This window comes from Nannospalax galili, unplaced genomic scaffold, assembly GCF_000622305.1.
Source record: "Nannospalax galili isolate Female #2095 unplaced genomic scaffold, S.galili_v1.0 scaffold1677, whole genome shotgun sequence".
Taxonomy (NCBI): Eukaryota; Metazoa; Chordata; class Mammalia; order Rodentia; family Spalacidae; genus Nannospalax; species Nannospalax galili.
In genome coordinates this window covers 420,212-434,155 of record NW_008339464.1, presented here as the reverse complement: position 1 = coordinate 434,155, position 13,944 = coordinate 420,212, and the positions used below count along the sequence as shown (strand labels likewise).

The window sequence follows — 13,944 nt, the reverse complement described above, 5'->3', positions numbered from 1 at the left end:
AGCTATGCACAACTTCTCTTCAGAAAGATCCTAAGGCTTGAGCAGATACATTTTCCTAATCACATGCTTCATGTAAAATAGACTATAAAGCTACATATATGTTTGGTTTTAACTATGGACCCATATTTTTCAAAAACATGAGGCAATTAAGCAAAGGAAAACGATACCAAAATACTTCATAAACAAATTCCAGCTGTAGTCTCTGTACTGTTTACCATTCAGTGAGATAAAGTGTCCAATAAAATGTAAAATGCAGCATATGCAGTCATGTAATCTAGAAACTTTTCATGATAACTTATTGCAAATTGCACTTGACAGTCCACCACAACAATGGCAAGCTGGCCCCTTGTTTGTTTGCACAGTCCTTGAGCCCCAGACTGAAGTTGAAGTTGAAGCTCAGCCAGCTAGCTCCGCCCTCTGGGTGCCAGCCAACCCGGGACACTGCCTTGTCCTGTTCTTTTGTGGGACTCCCGTCCTCAGGCAGGTAGTCTGGCAGCTCCGTGTTTCCTTCTACTTCCACAGAAGTATCTCAGAACGGAACCAGCATCTCTTCCCCGCTTTCACTTCTCACAACTTGCTGAGTTCTCATGGCCTTGGTTGATGCTATTGCTGATGCCAAAGCCTCTGCTTTCAAATCTGAACGGATTCACACCACGCATCTTTGAACAGCCATTTGAAAAGTAAAGCTAATAACACATTTAATTTTTAGCAAACCCTCTTCACATAGATTTCTCCGAGACGTATCATCAAGACCATCTATGTGCATCGTAGTTCCCAGAAAAAACTGAGCTTTCCTTCGATGTGAATTCACTTCATTAAAACTATCACCATCGGCCATACGGCCATACTGGAGGACTGAAGAATGTCATAGATTTCAGAGGCCAGAAGTTTTGTTTCTCCTGGTGGTGTAGTCTTCTGCAAGCTTAGCATCATACCCAGTTCTCCTTTCATCTTTCCTCTGTTTGCACGATATTCTGCCAAATATTGGAGAGCAAGCAAAGCTGAGTGGACAGCAGGGGGGTGGGATGGTCCACAGATAACATAAGGCCGGGCAGACATCCTTGATCCTGGACTATGGCTCTTCTATTTAATGGATCTGCTGCTAAATCCCGAAGCTGGTTAACTACCGATAAAGCGTCAGGCTCTTCATTTATGGTGGTGGAGGAAGAATTCATCTTCTATGCCATACACATGAATGAAATCTTAAATTCCTCGGAGGTTCCAGTGTTGGGGCCTGCTGCTGCATCAGAGCCACCCCCACACAGCTGATGAGTGGGCGGTGCAGCAACCCTGAGGCACGGCCTCTCCAATCCCACCTGACTTGAGGAGCTCCAAGCCCCTATTCTCACTTTTCTACATTTTAATTTTATGTGTATATTTTGCCTGCATGTATGTAAGTGTACCATGTGCATGCAGTATCCATGGAGGCCAGAAGAGGGCATTGGCTCCCCTGAAACTGGAGTTACCAAGGTTGTTAGCCACCATGTGGGTGCTGGGAAACAAACTAGGGTCCTCTGAAAGAGCAGCCAGTGCTCTTAACTGCTGAGCCATCTCTCCAGACCTTACTCTCACCCTTAATGAAGCTCCTCTCCAGGTTTTAAAGGGGAGCCATTCCTTCCCTTTAAGGCCCCATCATGTCTGACTCTCACATATGTTGTACTATTTTCTGTCTAGTGTTCTCCCTCTCACCTGGAGGCCCAGTGATGGCCTCAGGGCCCTCTCTCCTCATAAACTGCATTGTCTGAAGGGAATTATGTGTCAGTTTTTCTTTCCTGGAGTAACCCCAACTGTTTTATTATTTCTCTTATTATATTTAGCAACAGCTGCTTTGGGGTCACCCACTCTCCTGTAAGTAGCCCATCACTGATGCTCCATAAGTAAACCCAATAAACTTACTGGGTCCCCACATTGGACTTTGATGGAATTGTGCTTTGGGTAGACAATTATGTCTTCCTGGAAGGATAAGAAGCACCAAAACACAGCCAGAGAGAAGGAATTAGTCCTCGTTTTCTGTAGAGTAACTATTAGTTAAAACAGCCTATGATGCCAGGTGTGGTGGCACATGTGTTTAATTCCAGCACTTGGGAGGCAAAAGCAGGCAGAGCTCTATGAGTTTGAGGCCAGCCTAGTCTACATAGCAAGACCAGGACAGCTGGGGCTAGACTGGAAACCCTGTCTCAAAAAGAACAGCCTATGATATATTACAAAATAAATAGAAAAGTGCGAAATTTCCAACACATAAAAATGATTCATGTTTGGGGAGATGGATGTACTTATTACTTTAATTGGATCACAATACATTGCACGTTGTATACATGTATTGCATTCCTATAATGTGCCCTTGAGAGATGTACAAATATTGCCTCAAAACAAATACCAAAAAAGAATTATCAGGACTGGGATGTGGCTTAGTTGGCAAAATGCTTGCCTAGTATTCCTGAAGCCTTGTGTTCAGTCCCAACAGCACAGACTGTGTTAGCATGTGCCCAAAACCCCAGTGCTGGGGAGGTGGAGGCAGGAGCATCAGGAGTTCAAAGTCTTCTTTGGCTACATAGTGAGTTTGTCACTAGCCTTGATACGTGAGACCCCGCTTCAAAAGAGAAAGAATTATCAAAAATTATCATGTGATGTGCACATGCTGGTGTGTGCCTGTATTTCCACCAACTGGGAGTCAGAGAGGATGGAAGAGTCCAAGACCAGCTTGGGCTTCATAGGAAGACCTTGTCTCAAAAATGAGCAAGGCTGAGCCGGGCATGGTGGTGCACGCCTTTAATCCTAGCACTTGGGAGGCAGAGGCAGGCGGATCTTTGTGAGTTCAAGGCCAGCCTGGTCTACATAGTGAATCCAGGACAGCTGGGGCTACAAGGAGACCCTGTCTCAAAAAGACCAAAAAAAAAAAAAAAAAAAAAAAGAGCCAGAGTGCTGGAGACATGGTTCAACTGCTGAACTGCAGAACACTTGCCTAACATGCATGAAGCGCTAGGTTTGATACACACTATAGCAATGATGAGATAATAATAACAATCTCCTGAGCCATTCTCTGCCTGAAAACTTCAGCCAAATTCCCATTAGCTTGAAGATAATACCTCAAACCCTTCCCCTCACTCTGTGGTGCTGGGGATTAAGTCAAGGCCTTGGGCATATTAATTGAGCACTCCATCACTGGCCTGAATTCCCTAGTCCTCAATATCCAATATCTCCATTCTTTTTGTTGTTTTGGTTTTCTTTTTTTTTCCAGACAGGGTCTCACTATGTAGACCAGGCTGGCCAAAAACTCACAGAGATCCACGTGCCTCTGCTTCCCAAGTCCTGAGATTAAAGGTGAGTGCCACCACGCCCGGCCCAACATTTCAATTTTGCAGTGTAATATTACTACTTCCCTGATCCTAAAATATCTTGCCCATTTTGTATCCAGTCCTCACTTCTTGCTTCTGTCTCATTCAAGTCCTTGGCTCTACTAACCTGGTCTAACCAACGCCTGAAACACTTGTGTGTTGCACCATGGCAGCCTGTGGAGGAGGGGGCAAACAGGAGATCAAATCTAGGTCACACCCCTCTGAGCATGGAGCTGAAGGTGGGCTGCACTGGGAGGAAGTGGTACTGTTTATGTGGCTTGTCTGGCCGAAAGGGTGCCTGATATTCTGTGTTTGCTTCAAACCATCCTTCTCTGTGTATAACAACCTCCTTACAGCTCTAAACTAGCTTTGAACTTCTATACAAAACCTTCCCAAGCCAGCACTCTAATAGTGGATGCTTCCTCTTTTGTTATGGTTTTTGTTTTTTGCTTTTTGAGACAGCATCTCCCTGTAGCCCCATCTGGCTGTGTAGATCAGAGTGTCCTCAAACTCACAGATACAACTGCCTCTGCCTCCCAAGTGCTAGGATTAAAGATGTGCACCACCACGCCAGGCTTTGTGTGTGTGTGTGTGTGTGTATGTGTGTGTGTGTCTGCTGGGGATGAAACTCAAAGCCTTGCACATTTTAGGCAAGCTTTTTACCACTGGACTACATCATCAGTCTCCCCCTTTTTTACTGTTAGTATTATTTTAGAGTTTTTTTGGGGTTTTTTTTTTTTTTTCATCTTTTTTGAGGCATGATCTCCCTGAGCTCCAGCTGGCCTGAAACTTACTATGTAGGCCAGGCTGGCCTCGATTTCACAGAGATGCACCTGCCTCTGCCTCCCAAGTTCTGGGACTAAAGGCATGCACCCCAGGCCTAGCTCCTTCACTCTTTTAAATTCATAAAATTTGGGGCTGAACCTCTTCTGACCTCTGCAGCATTGCATGACACGGGTGCACTAACATACATGCAGGCAATACACTCGTACACATAAAAGAAAAATAATATTTAAAAAAATATTTGGGGTTGAAGAGATGGCTCAGTGGTTAAGAGCAGTGACTCCTATAAAAGAGGACCCAGGTTCAATTCCCAGCACCCACATGGCACAGTTCCAGGGGATCTGATGCCCTCTTCTGGCCTCTGTGGACATTGCATGACATGGGTGCAGTTACATACTTGCAGGTAACACTCATGTACATAAATAAATAAATTTCATAAAGTTTGCTACCATCTAATCAAAGCACTATAGTTGCATGTTGTCTGGGTTAGTTTGAATTATTATTCAATTTGTGTTATTTAAATTTATTTTTATTCATTTATTTATTTTTTTATCTTTTTGAGACAGGGCCTCCCTGTAGTCCCAGCTAGCCTGGAACTTGCTATGTAGACCAGGCTAGCCTTGAACTCACAGAGATCTACCTGCCTCTGCCTCCCAAGTATTGGGATTAAAGGCATGCACCACCACGCCTGGCCAACTATATATATTCTATGCTGGAAGTTAGATTGCGAAGTCCCCAAAGACAAGACAAACATGTTAGATTTTGGGGTCCCTCTCAAGTTCCCAGAACCATAGCATACACAGAACAGGTGATCAGTAAATATTCATGAACAAGTCATATGTACAAACACACAAACAGCCCAAGGAAGAATCAGTCTCGGGGATGTTGACTGCTATAACAAGCATGAGAAAACACAAACAGAAGCCTTGGGAGCTAGACCCAGCACAAAGTTTTCCTTTCTTTTTTCTTCCTATTTATGTGTGTGTGTGTGTGTGTGTGTGTGTGTGTGTATGCACCTGAGCATACCACAGGGCATGTGTAGACATCAAAGGAAAACTTTCAGGGAGTTGGTTCTCTCTGTCCATCATGTGGGTTCCAGGGCTTGGCAGCAAGTGCCTTTACCCAGAGTCGTCTCACTGGACCACAAAAAGTTCACACACACACACACACGCAGTCTATGCTTCTAGATATCAGGGAAACAGGCTTCTTTCCCAGCCAGGGCCTCTAGTTTCTAGCAGGTGTTGTGATATACCACTATTATTCATTTCCTTAGTGTTCTAGTTTATTTCTTCATTGCTGTGACAAAACACTCTGACCACTACCAACTTAGGGAGGAAAGGGTTTATTCAGCTTACATCTCCCAGGTCGCAGTTCATCCGGGAGCCCAAGGTAGGAACTCAGGGCAGGAACCTGGAGGCAGGAGCTGGAGCACAGGCCATGGAGGAACTCTGCTTTCCTGTATGTGTCCCCAGCTTCCCCAAGTTGGTGTTTTGGGGGACCATTGCTTACCCCACTCCAACATCTTACCTTCTAGGGTGTGGGCTCTTGACCTGATTTCCATGCCATTGACTGTTAGTATAGGCTATTTTTTTTTCCTTGAAACGTCCTATCCCTGCGTAGCCTGAAACTCACTAGCTGTGTTGATCAGACTGGCCTTGAACTCAGATTCCATGCCTCTGCCTCCCAGTGCTGGGATTAAAGGTGTGTACCACCACACCTAGCTTTAAGTGGTATCCTAGTTTGATTCTTCATTGCTGAGACAAAATACTCTGACCACTACCAACTTGGAGAGGAAAAGATTTATTTATCCTACGTCTCCTGGGTCATAGTTATCAGGGAGCCCAAGGTAGGAACTCAGGGCAGGAACCTGGAGGCAGGAGCTGGAGCACAGGCCATGGAGGAACACTGCTTACTGGCTTGCTCCCCTGGCCCCTGCTCAGCCTGCTTTCTTATGCAACACAGGCCCATCTGCCCATGGGTGGCACCACCCACAGTGGACTGGGCCCTCCCATATCACTCATCAGGAAGATGCCCCTCAGACATGGCCACAGGCCAGTCCAATAGAGGCAATCCCCCAACTGAGGCTCCCTCAACCCAAGTGTGTCAAGTTGACACTAAAGCTATCCAGCACACTTAGCCAGCAGGTAAAAGCACTGTTTTTAATTTATTGTTTTTTCTTTCTGAGTCGGGGTGTCAGTATGAACAGGCTGGCCTCAGACTCCTGATCCTTCTGCTTCAACTTCCTAAGTGCTAGGATTACAAGCATATGCTACCAAATCTAGCTATGACATAGACTTTAAGAAAAATACTTAGGGGCCCCCATGGTGTCATAAGCCTTTAATTCCAGCACCCAAGAGGCAGAAGAAGGTGGATCTCTGTGAATTTGAGGTCAACCTGGTTTATAAGTGAGTTCCAGGCCAGAAAGGTGCCACATAGTGAGTCCCTGTGAAAAGAAAAAAGAAAAGAAAAGAAAGAAGGAAGGAGGAAGGAAGGAAGGAAGGAAGGAAGGAAAAGAAAAAGAAAGAGAGGAAAAAAACCTTAGGTATTGACCAAAAATAACTAATTTGGTTATCACACTGGTTTATATTTCCCTTTGCCACTAAGGGACAGTTTGCTGCATTATCAACTGATGCTGTTGAGTGCCAGAATAAGATAGTTTCCACAAAGTTATTTTGGGAAATATTCTCTGCCTTTTTCAGAGCATTGCAAGAGCCAGGATGTTATTTTTTCTTTATTCAACCTTCAAAACTGTCAAGGGCAGATGAAGGCCACAGTTTGTTCTAGATTTCCACTGGCCAGATAGCTTTTCCTCTCTGCCGCAGCCTGCCTGCCTGCCCCTTCATGAGTTTGCATCTTTATAGGATTTGCTGAACCTGCTATTGCACTTTGGGTCATCGACTGCCGCTTTGGTAATATGAAATCCCACAGTCTTTGATTTTTGTCATTTCGAAGATGTATTCCCTTTTTAAAAAGGATTATGCACCTTTCAATTGTTATGACCAGATGTAGGGGGTACTTTGAGTTTAGCAAGCCTACCCAGAGGCAAAAATGAACAAAATTCAACAAATACTTGATGTCTTGTTTCAAATACGTTTTCCTCTAAGAATCCATCTTAGGACATGAGTAAAATTCAATTATGTGCATTTGTGCCTCATTTTATCCTTCCTAGACTCACAACCAAGATGTGATCTGGTTTTACTTTCCTTAGCAGCTCAGCTCAGCTTATTTTTGCCTTCCAAAATATATCTTCTCTATATCAGAACCTATTCTGAGGCAGACAACCTTAACACCTAAGGTGGAGCCCTCTTTGGGAAGAATAACAAGACCAAAATATGCTGCAAATTCCGCGTCTGCATTACAATGTGATTGGAATGAGTAATAGTTTCCCACTCTGTTGAGCATCTTCCTCCACCTACCAGACGCGGGACCGTGCCATGTCTGCCACACGGTGAGGCGATATCACAACACATGCAGATAAATTCATAAAGCACGTTACACGGTGGGGCCTGTCTACACTGTGGTCTACACTTTTTTGGAGGGGCGGAGTCACAGGCGGGAAAGCACCCGACACAAAAGACATCAACTCTAGAATCTGTGAGCAAAAATTATTTGCAGCTTATGGAAGCACAAAGAAACCTCGATCGTTAAAAATATATAACCGGACAACGAGAAGACAGTCGCACCAAGACCCATGAACAAACAAGGCTACTCCCAGGGCTGCAGAGGCGTTCGGGGCTGGCTGCTTGGCCACGCCCCTTACGTCAGGTTTCCTCCCCCTCCCACCAGGGGCTCGCCTCGCCGAGGGGAGCGCAGAGGGACAGCTCTTGCGCCTGCGCACTGTGTCGCTGAGCGCCTCCGCGGCCACCGCCCACCCGCACCTCGCGGGCTCGGGCTCCCCGTGCGCATGCGTGCTCGCCTTCCTCCCGGCCGCTCTTGGCGGAGTCTGTCAGTCTGTCGGAAGGCGACTCCGGACAGCGAGCTGCGGGGTTGATCCGTGTCACTCCCACTCTCCCGCCCCTCGGCTCTCTTCTCGCGTCTCCCGCCCTCTCTCGCACAGCCATGGCGGAGTCGTCGGCGGCCACTCAGTTCCCGTCCGTCTCCTCGTCGTCCTCCGGGGTCGAGTCGTCGGCGCCCGCCGGCGGGAGCTGCCCCGCCCTGGGGGCAAAGAGCTGCGGCTCCTCGTGTGCGGGTGAGCACGGGGTGCGCGGGCCTGGGCTTGGGCGCGCGCTTAGGGGTCGGGCCTTGGGGGCTCCGGCCTAGGGGGCGCGGAGGGCCGGGGGCGGGCGGGCCACCTGCCTTGGTCCCCGTTCGGGCGCTGGGGAAACGGGCGAAGGGGGAGGGGAGCGACGGGCCGTGCGGGAACTCAAGAAATAACGGGGTGAGGGCAAAACGGGGTGGGGGCGGGGAGGGCGCCCGGAGAGTGGGCGTTGGTCCGAGACCCGGCGAGTAGGGAGGCCCGGCGGCGGGATCCCGGGAGGAGGGCTGCTTGCCCGGGAGGGAGGCGCTGGGGGAGGCAGGAGAGCCCGCCCGAGCCACCCGTGGGGGGGGACTTAGTGGAGGATTAGCGAGCAGGAGAGGATTGTGACAGGCGGTTCGTTGGTGAGAGGATCCGGTTAGGATGTTGAAAGCGGGAGGTGGTGGAAGGCGTTGCAGTGGAGGTTTGCAAACAGGTGTTGACAGAATTGGACGTGACTGGTTTAGTCTCCCCCCCAAAAAATGTTTTTTTCTTTACCCTTGGGGAAGGTCAGAAAATTGAATAAAAAGAATTGGTAGCTTATTTCTTTACTGCGTTGGTTTTCCTGAGGCTCTGAGGTGTAGGGGAGGCGGGATGAGAATAGCTCCGGAAGATTTGGGAAGGGACCTGCTGATGGTCCAAGATGGATCCTTGGCTGCGTCTGCGGCACAGCCGGGTCTTCACTGGTGCATCGTGGGGGTGGGGAAACGCAATCAGTGGCTATATTCTACAAGATAATAGTCATGCCAACCCATCAACATGTTTTGATTTCATGTTTTCTATGGGCTATTATTAATAGCCTTTTAACAAAAGGGAGCGTTTACTGTAGAGGGGGTGGCGGGGAGAGGAGAAAATTCAGACAAAGCAGAGGCAGCTCGAATCCCCCTCTTTCTCCCTTCTCTGTGAAAAGACTAGCAGGCTTCCTTTAGTTTCTATTGTATACCCGTCTGCCTACTGGTGGGAGCTGGCTGTCGAGCTCCCCTCGTGCGGAGATCTGCAGTGCAGATGCCTTCTTAAAAAATATGCACCACATGCAGGTGGTGGTTCTTAAAGGGGCTGAGTCTTTGAAGAAAAAAATGCGATTTGTCAAAGGAAGGATTTCGAGAGACTGAAGAATGCTTTTCGTCTCTATGGGCACACTGCTGGATTGGTCGTTCTGAAGAACATAATATTCCCGATCTTAGCATTAAATATATTCTCTAAGTGGTTTCCTTAACAATGGGTTTCCACCTGTCTTAGAGCTGCTGTGCCCTGCTGGATTTTCCAGTGTGGTGAATGCTATTTGGGTAGAAACGGCATCACAGGAAACTTGGGCAGATAAAGGAATGAGGCAGCAAATTTGGAACCCTGTTTCTGTTGAAAACACTAGCATTTGTCCTCCAAATTTCTGTGTTCTGGGCTAACTTCCAGATGAACAGCAGCTTCCCTATAACTTAGCAACATGGTCCCTTGGCTTCAATGACGTCACTGCTTACTGTTTGGTTGGCCTTAGTCTCCATTTCCAAATTTCTGGTGTAGATCTAAATTTTAGGAACACAAGGTGAGACATTTAAGTATTGAATTATTCTAGCTAGCAGACAGGGAATTAAAAATTTAGTCCTAACTATAATTAAATGGCGACTTTTTGAAAAATATTTTATTATTTTTATTTTATGTGTATGAGTGTATTGCCTGCATGTATGTGAGTGCACCAGTGTCGTGCAGTGCCCCGGGAAGTCAGAAGAAGGCATCAGATTCCCTGGAACTGGAGTTACGAATGGTTGTTAACCACCGAGTGGGTGCTGGGACTCAAACCCAGGTCCTCTGCAAGAGCAGTCAGTGCTCTTAACCACTCCGAGACTTTTTTTTTTTTGAGACAAAGCCCCAGCTGACCTTGAACTGAAGGTGCTTCTGCCTCAGTCTGCATAGGGCCACTGGTATGAGCCACTACACCTAGCAAGAATCAGCATTTGTATTCCTTTAATGCACTGCTCAGAAAGAATTGGCTCCCAGGGTGCACCACCTGTAAAGTGAGAATCTAGGCACCGCCCAGTGAGTCCTAAATTGACAGAACGAATGCAGTCACATGTTTCTGTGTCGCTTGTGTATTCTGCTGTCATATGCTCATGTCACGTTGTCACAGTTGTTATTACTGGCATTACAGGGTCTCACTCTGGCCTTGAATTGGTGACAGTCCTACCTCAGCCTCTCAAGCCCTGGGGTTACAGGCATGAGCTACCATACCCCCTACCTTGCTGATTTTTTGCATTCCTCTTTCTGGCTGTGGAAAAATAATAAAATGAGACATTTTGCCAAACATTGTGAAGTTTATCTCTTGAAATGTTATTTTGAGTAAATGAGCTTGCATTTCATTTTCCTGACATTAAATTTCTTGACATTTGTCCTCTTTTTTTTTTTCCTCAGAAATTTTTAGTGCAGAATTTTTCTTCACCATTTATAGACACTTTGTCTTTTTTTGGGTGTGTGTGTGTCTTTTTTTGAGACAGGATCTCCTTGTAGCTCCAGCTGTCCTGGAACTCACTATGTAGACCAGGCTGGCCTTGAACTCACAGAGATCTGCCTGCCTCTGCCTCCCAAGTGCTGGGATTAAAGGCGTGTGCCACCATACCTGGCTCACTTTGTCACTATTGGCATTTAATGGGTTTTAACTGGTTTGTTTTCCTGTTTTGTTTTTAGTTTTCATTTTTTGGTGCTGGAGCTCGAACCCAGGGTCTCACCAGTGTGTGGCAAACACTCCACCACAGAGACACACCCCCAACCCACAGTTGGTACTTAAAACAGTGTCTGTCTGATGTAACTACAGAACTGCTCAGTAAGTTTTTGTTGGATGAATCATCGGGTTTACAAGTTGGAAAGGAACACCTGAAAACCACACTAAATGGATGCCCTATCTTAAACTCCTACCCGTCGACAATGTATCAGTATCTGAAAAGCATTAATACTGTTTTGGTGGGCTGATGAAGGTCCTCATTTGTCAGGTTTTGGCCCCCACCCCAATATTTTTAAATTTTTTTTTAAGGCCAGGTTGTGGTATCCACATAGCTTTAATCTCAGCACTCAGGAGGCAGAGGCAAGCAAAATCTCTGAATTTGAGGCCAGCCTGATCTACATAGTGAGCTCTAGGCAGGCTAGGTCTACATGGTGAGACCCCATTTAAGAAAAAGAAAAGAGCCGGGCGTGGTGGCGCACACCTTTAATCCCGGCACTCAGGAGGCAGAGGCAGGTGGATCCCTGTACCTTCAAGGCCAGCCTGGTCTACATAGTGAGTTCCAGTACAGCTGGGGCTACAGGGAGACCCTGTCTCAAAAAGACTAAAAAAAAAAAAGAAAAAAACATGTCTACCTTATATGCCAGTGTCATGATGAAATTAATTAGTGTTCTAACCTAAAAGTCTATCTAAAGGTACTCCAGTGATGGTATGTGTGGCACCTATAATCACAGCATTCACTGTCCTGGGTAGGCTAATGGGCCTGTCTTAAAAAAAAAAACAGATACTACAGTGATGTCGCCATTTCATTACAACGTCTTCCACCAGGCTTCCCTGTCTCAGAGGAAATGTCTCAAGCTTTGACAAGATACAAATAAAATGAAGTTTGTTATTTTAAAATTTAACTCATTTTAGGGCTGGAGAGATGGCTCAGCAGTTAAGAACACTGGCTGTCTTTGCAGAAGACCCGGGTTCAAATCCCAGCACCCACATGGCAGCTAACAACTGTCCATAACTCCAGTTCCAGGGGATCTGACAGTCTCTTCTGACCTCTGCCAGCATTGCATGACATTACATGCAGGCAATACACACATACACATAAAAATAGTAAATAAAATTTTTTTAAAAATGAATTTAAAAAATTTAACTCATTTCAAATGGCTTCTAAAAGTTTTGCTGTGGTTGTTGAAAAAATATGCAAGTGTTGCTGTCAGTCTTAAGCTTCGTGTCCTCCCTAGGCTCCTCTTGCTTTTCATTAGGACTAGGCATCACCTAACTCCTGAAGAAAATAATTTTGTCTTGACTGACCTGTCCAGTGATGAGTTTTAGAAATCTTAGCTTCTACTTACAGGGAGAAGTGGGTGATAGGCCCTGTGGTCCAGCATGGCACAATGTGTGGTGGTGGTAGTGAGGGGCGCAGGGGCAGGTTGCCTAGTTCCTGCTTCTAAAGGAAACTGAAAACTTGAGAGGCAGGCATTTGTGGTTGAGGTGAAAAAGAATGAAGTAATAGTGTTATTTCAGAATGAGAATTGCCCTTTCTACATATCAAATCTAAATATACTGTCTGGATTTTAAACATGTTTAATAGTTTACATTTTATCAACATTGCAACTCTTTGATTTTTTTTTTTTTGAAACTGCTTTTATGGAAGTCATGATGTCAAAAGAAGGCTGTTATTTCATTTATCTGTTTATGAAATTAACTCGAATAGCTTTGGGAATTGGAAATATTTTGCTTTAAATAGCCTGTGATGGTGGCACATGATTTATTTTATTTTATTTTATGTGTATGCATGTATTGCCTACATGTAGGTAAGTCTACCCGTGCCATGCAATGCCCAAGGAGGACAGAAGAGGCTGTCAGATCCCCTGCAGCTGGAGTTACAGACAGTTGTTAGCTGCCATGTGGGTGCTGGGATTCAAACCCAGGTCTGCAAGAACAGAACATGTGAGTACAGGTGTCCATGGAGACCAGAAGTGTTGGATCCTCCGGAGTTAGAGGTGGTTGTGAGCCACTTGACATGGATGCTGAGACCTGAACATCTGTCCTCTACAGTAGTACAGTCTGCTCTTAACTGCTGACCCATCCTTCTAGCCCTTCCCTAGCCTTTTTTTTGTTGTTGTTCTTTTTGAGACAGGGTCTTCCTGTAGCCCCAGCTGTCCTGGAACTCACTATGTAGACCAGGCTGGCCTTGAACTCACAGAGATCCACCTGCCTCTGCCTCCCAAGTGCTGGTGCATCTGCCACCACACCCGGCTAATGTGTAGCCCAAGCTGGCCTGAAACTCCAGATCCACCTGCTTCTGCCTCTTCAGCATATCACTACCAGCCCCTTCCCTAGCCTTTAAAAAAGTTTTTTGTGTATGGGTGGGGTTTTTTCACATTTTAAAAAAATTTTTTTTGGGGGCTGGAGAGATGGCTCAGTGCTTAAGAGCACTGACTGCTTTTGCAGATGACCCAGGTTTGATTCCCAGCACCCACGTCGTCGCTACAAATCATCCTAACTCTAGCTCCAGGGGAATCTGACGCTTCTGAACTCCAAGGCATTGCACGACATGGGTGCACTCACATACATGCAGACAATACACCTATACACATAAAATAAAAATAAAATATTTTTAAAAAATTTTTATTGAGCCAGGCGTGGTGGCGCACGCCTTTAATCCTAACACTTGGGAGGCAGGGGCAGGCAGATCTTTGGGAGTTTGAGGCCAGCCTGGTCTACATAGTGAGTTCCAGGACAGCCAGGGCTACAAGGAGACCCTGTCTCAAAAAAACCAAAAAAAAAAAAAAAAAGAAAAGAAAAAGAAAAAAAGAAAGAAAGAAAGAAAGAAAGAAAGAAAGAAAGAAAGAAAGAAAGGAGATGGGGCCTGGTAGAGGGTAGAG

General features: G+C 46.0%; 1 protein-coding gene and 1 pseudogene across 3 annotated transcripts in view; one reads left to right on the top strand and one right to left on the bottom strand.

Moving 5' to 3' along the window:
* Window positions 1-295: 295 nt before the first annotated feature.
* Window positions 296-1,175, bottom strand: LOC103735079 (annotated as a pseudogene).
* Window positions 1,176-7,947: 6,772 nt separating this feature from the next.
* Rtn3 (reticulon 3) overlaps window positions 7,948-13,944 on the top strand; it is a 68,360-nt gene continuing 62,363 nt past the window's right edge. Inside the window, exon 1 of one of the 3 annotated variants that reach the window (XM_008834188.3) lies at window positions 7,948-8,307. In XM_008834188.3, the coding sequence (XP_008832410.1) occupies window positions 8,178-8,307 (130 nt within the window). In that variant the 5' untranslated portion in view covers window positions 7,948-8,177. The remainder of the gene's footprint in view (window positions 8,308-13,944) is intronic. The other 2 variants (XM_008834191.3, XM_029564081.1) reach the window with 2 other exon arrangements.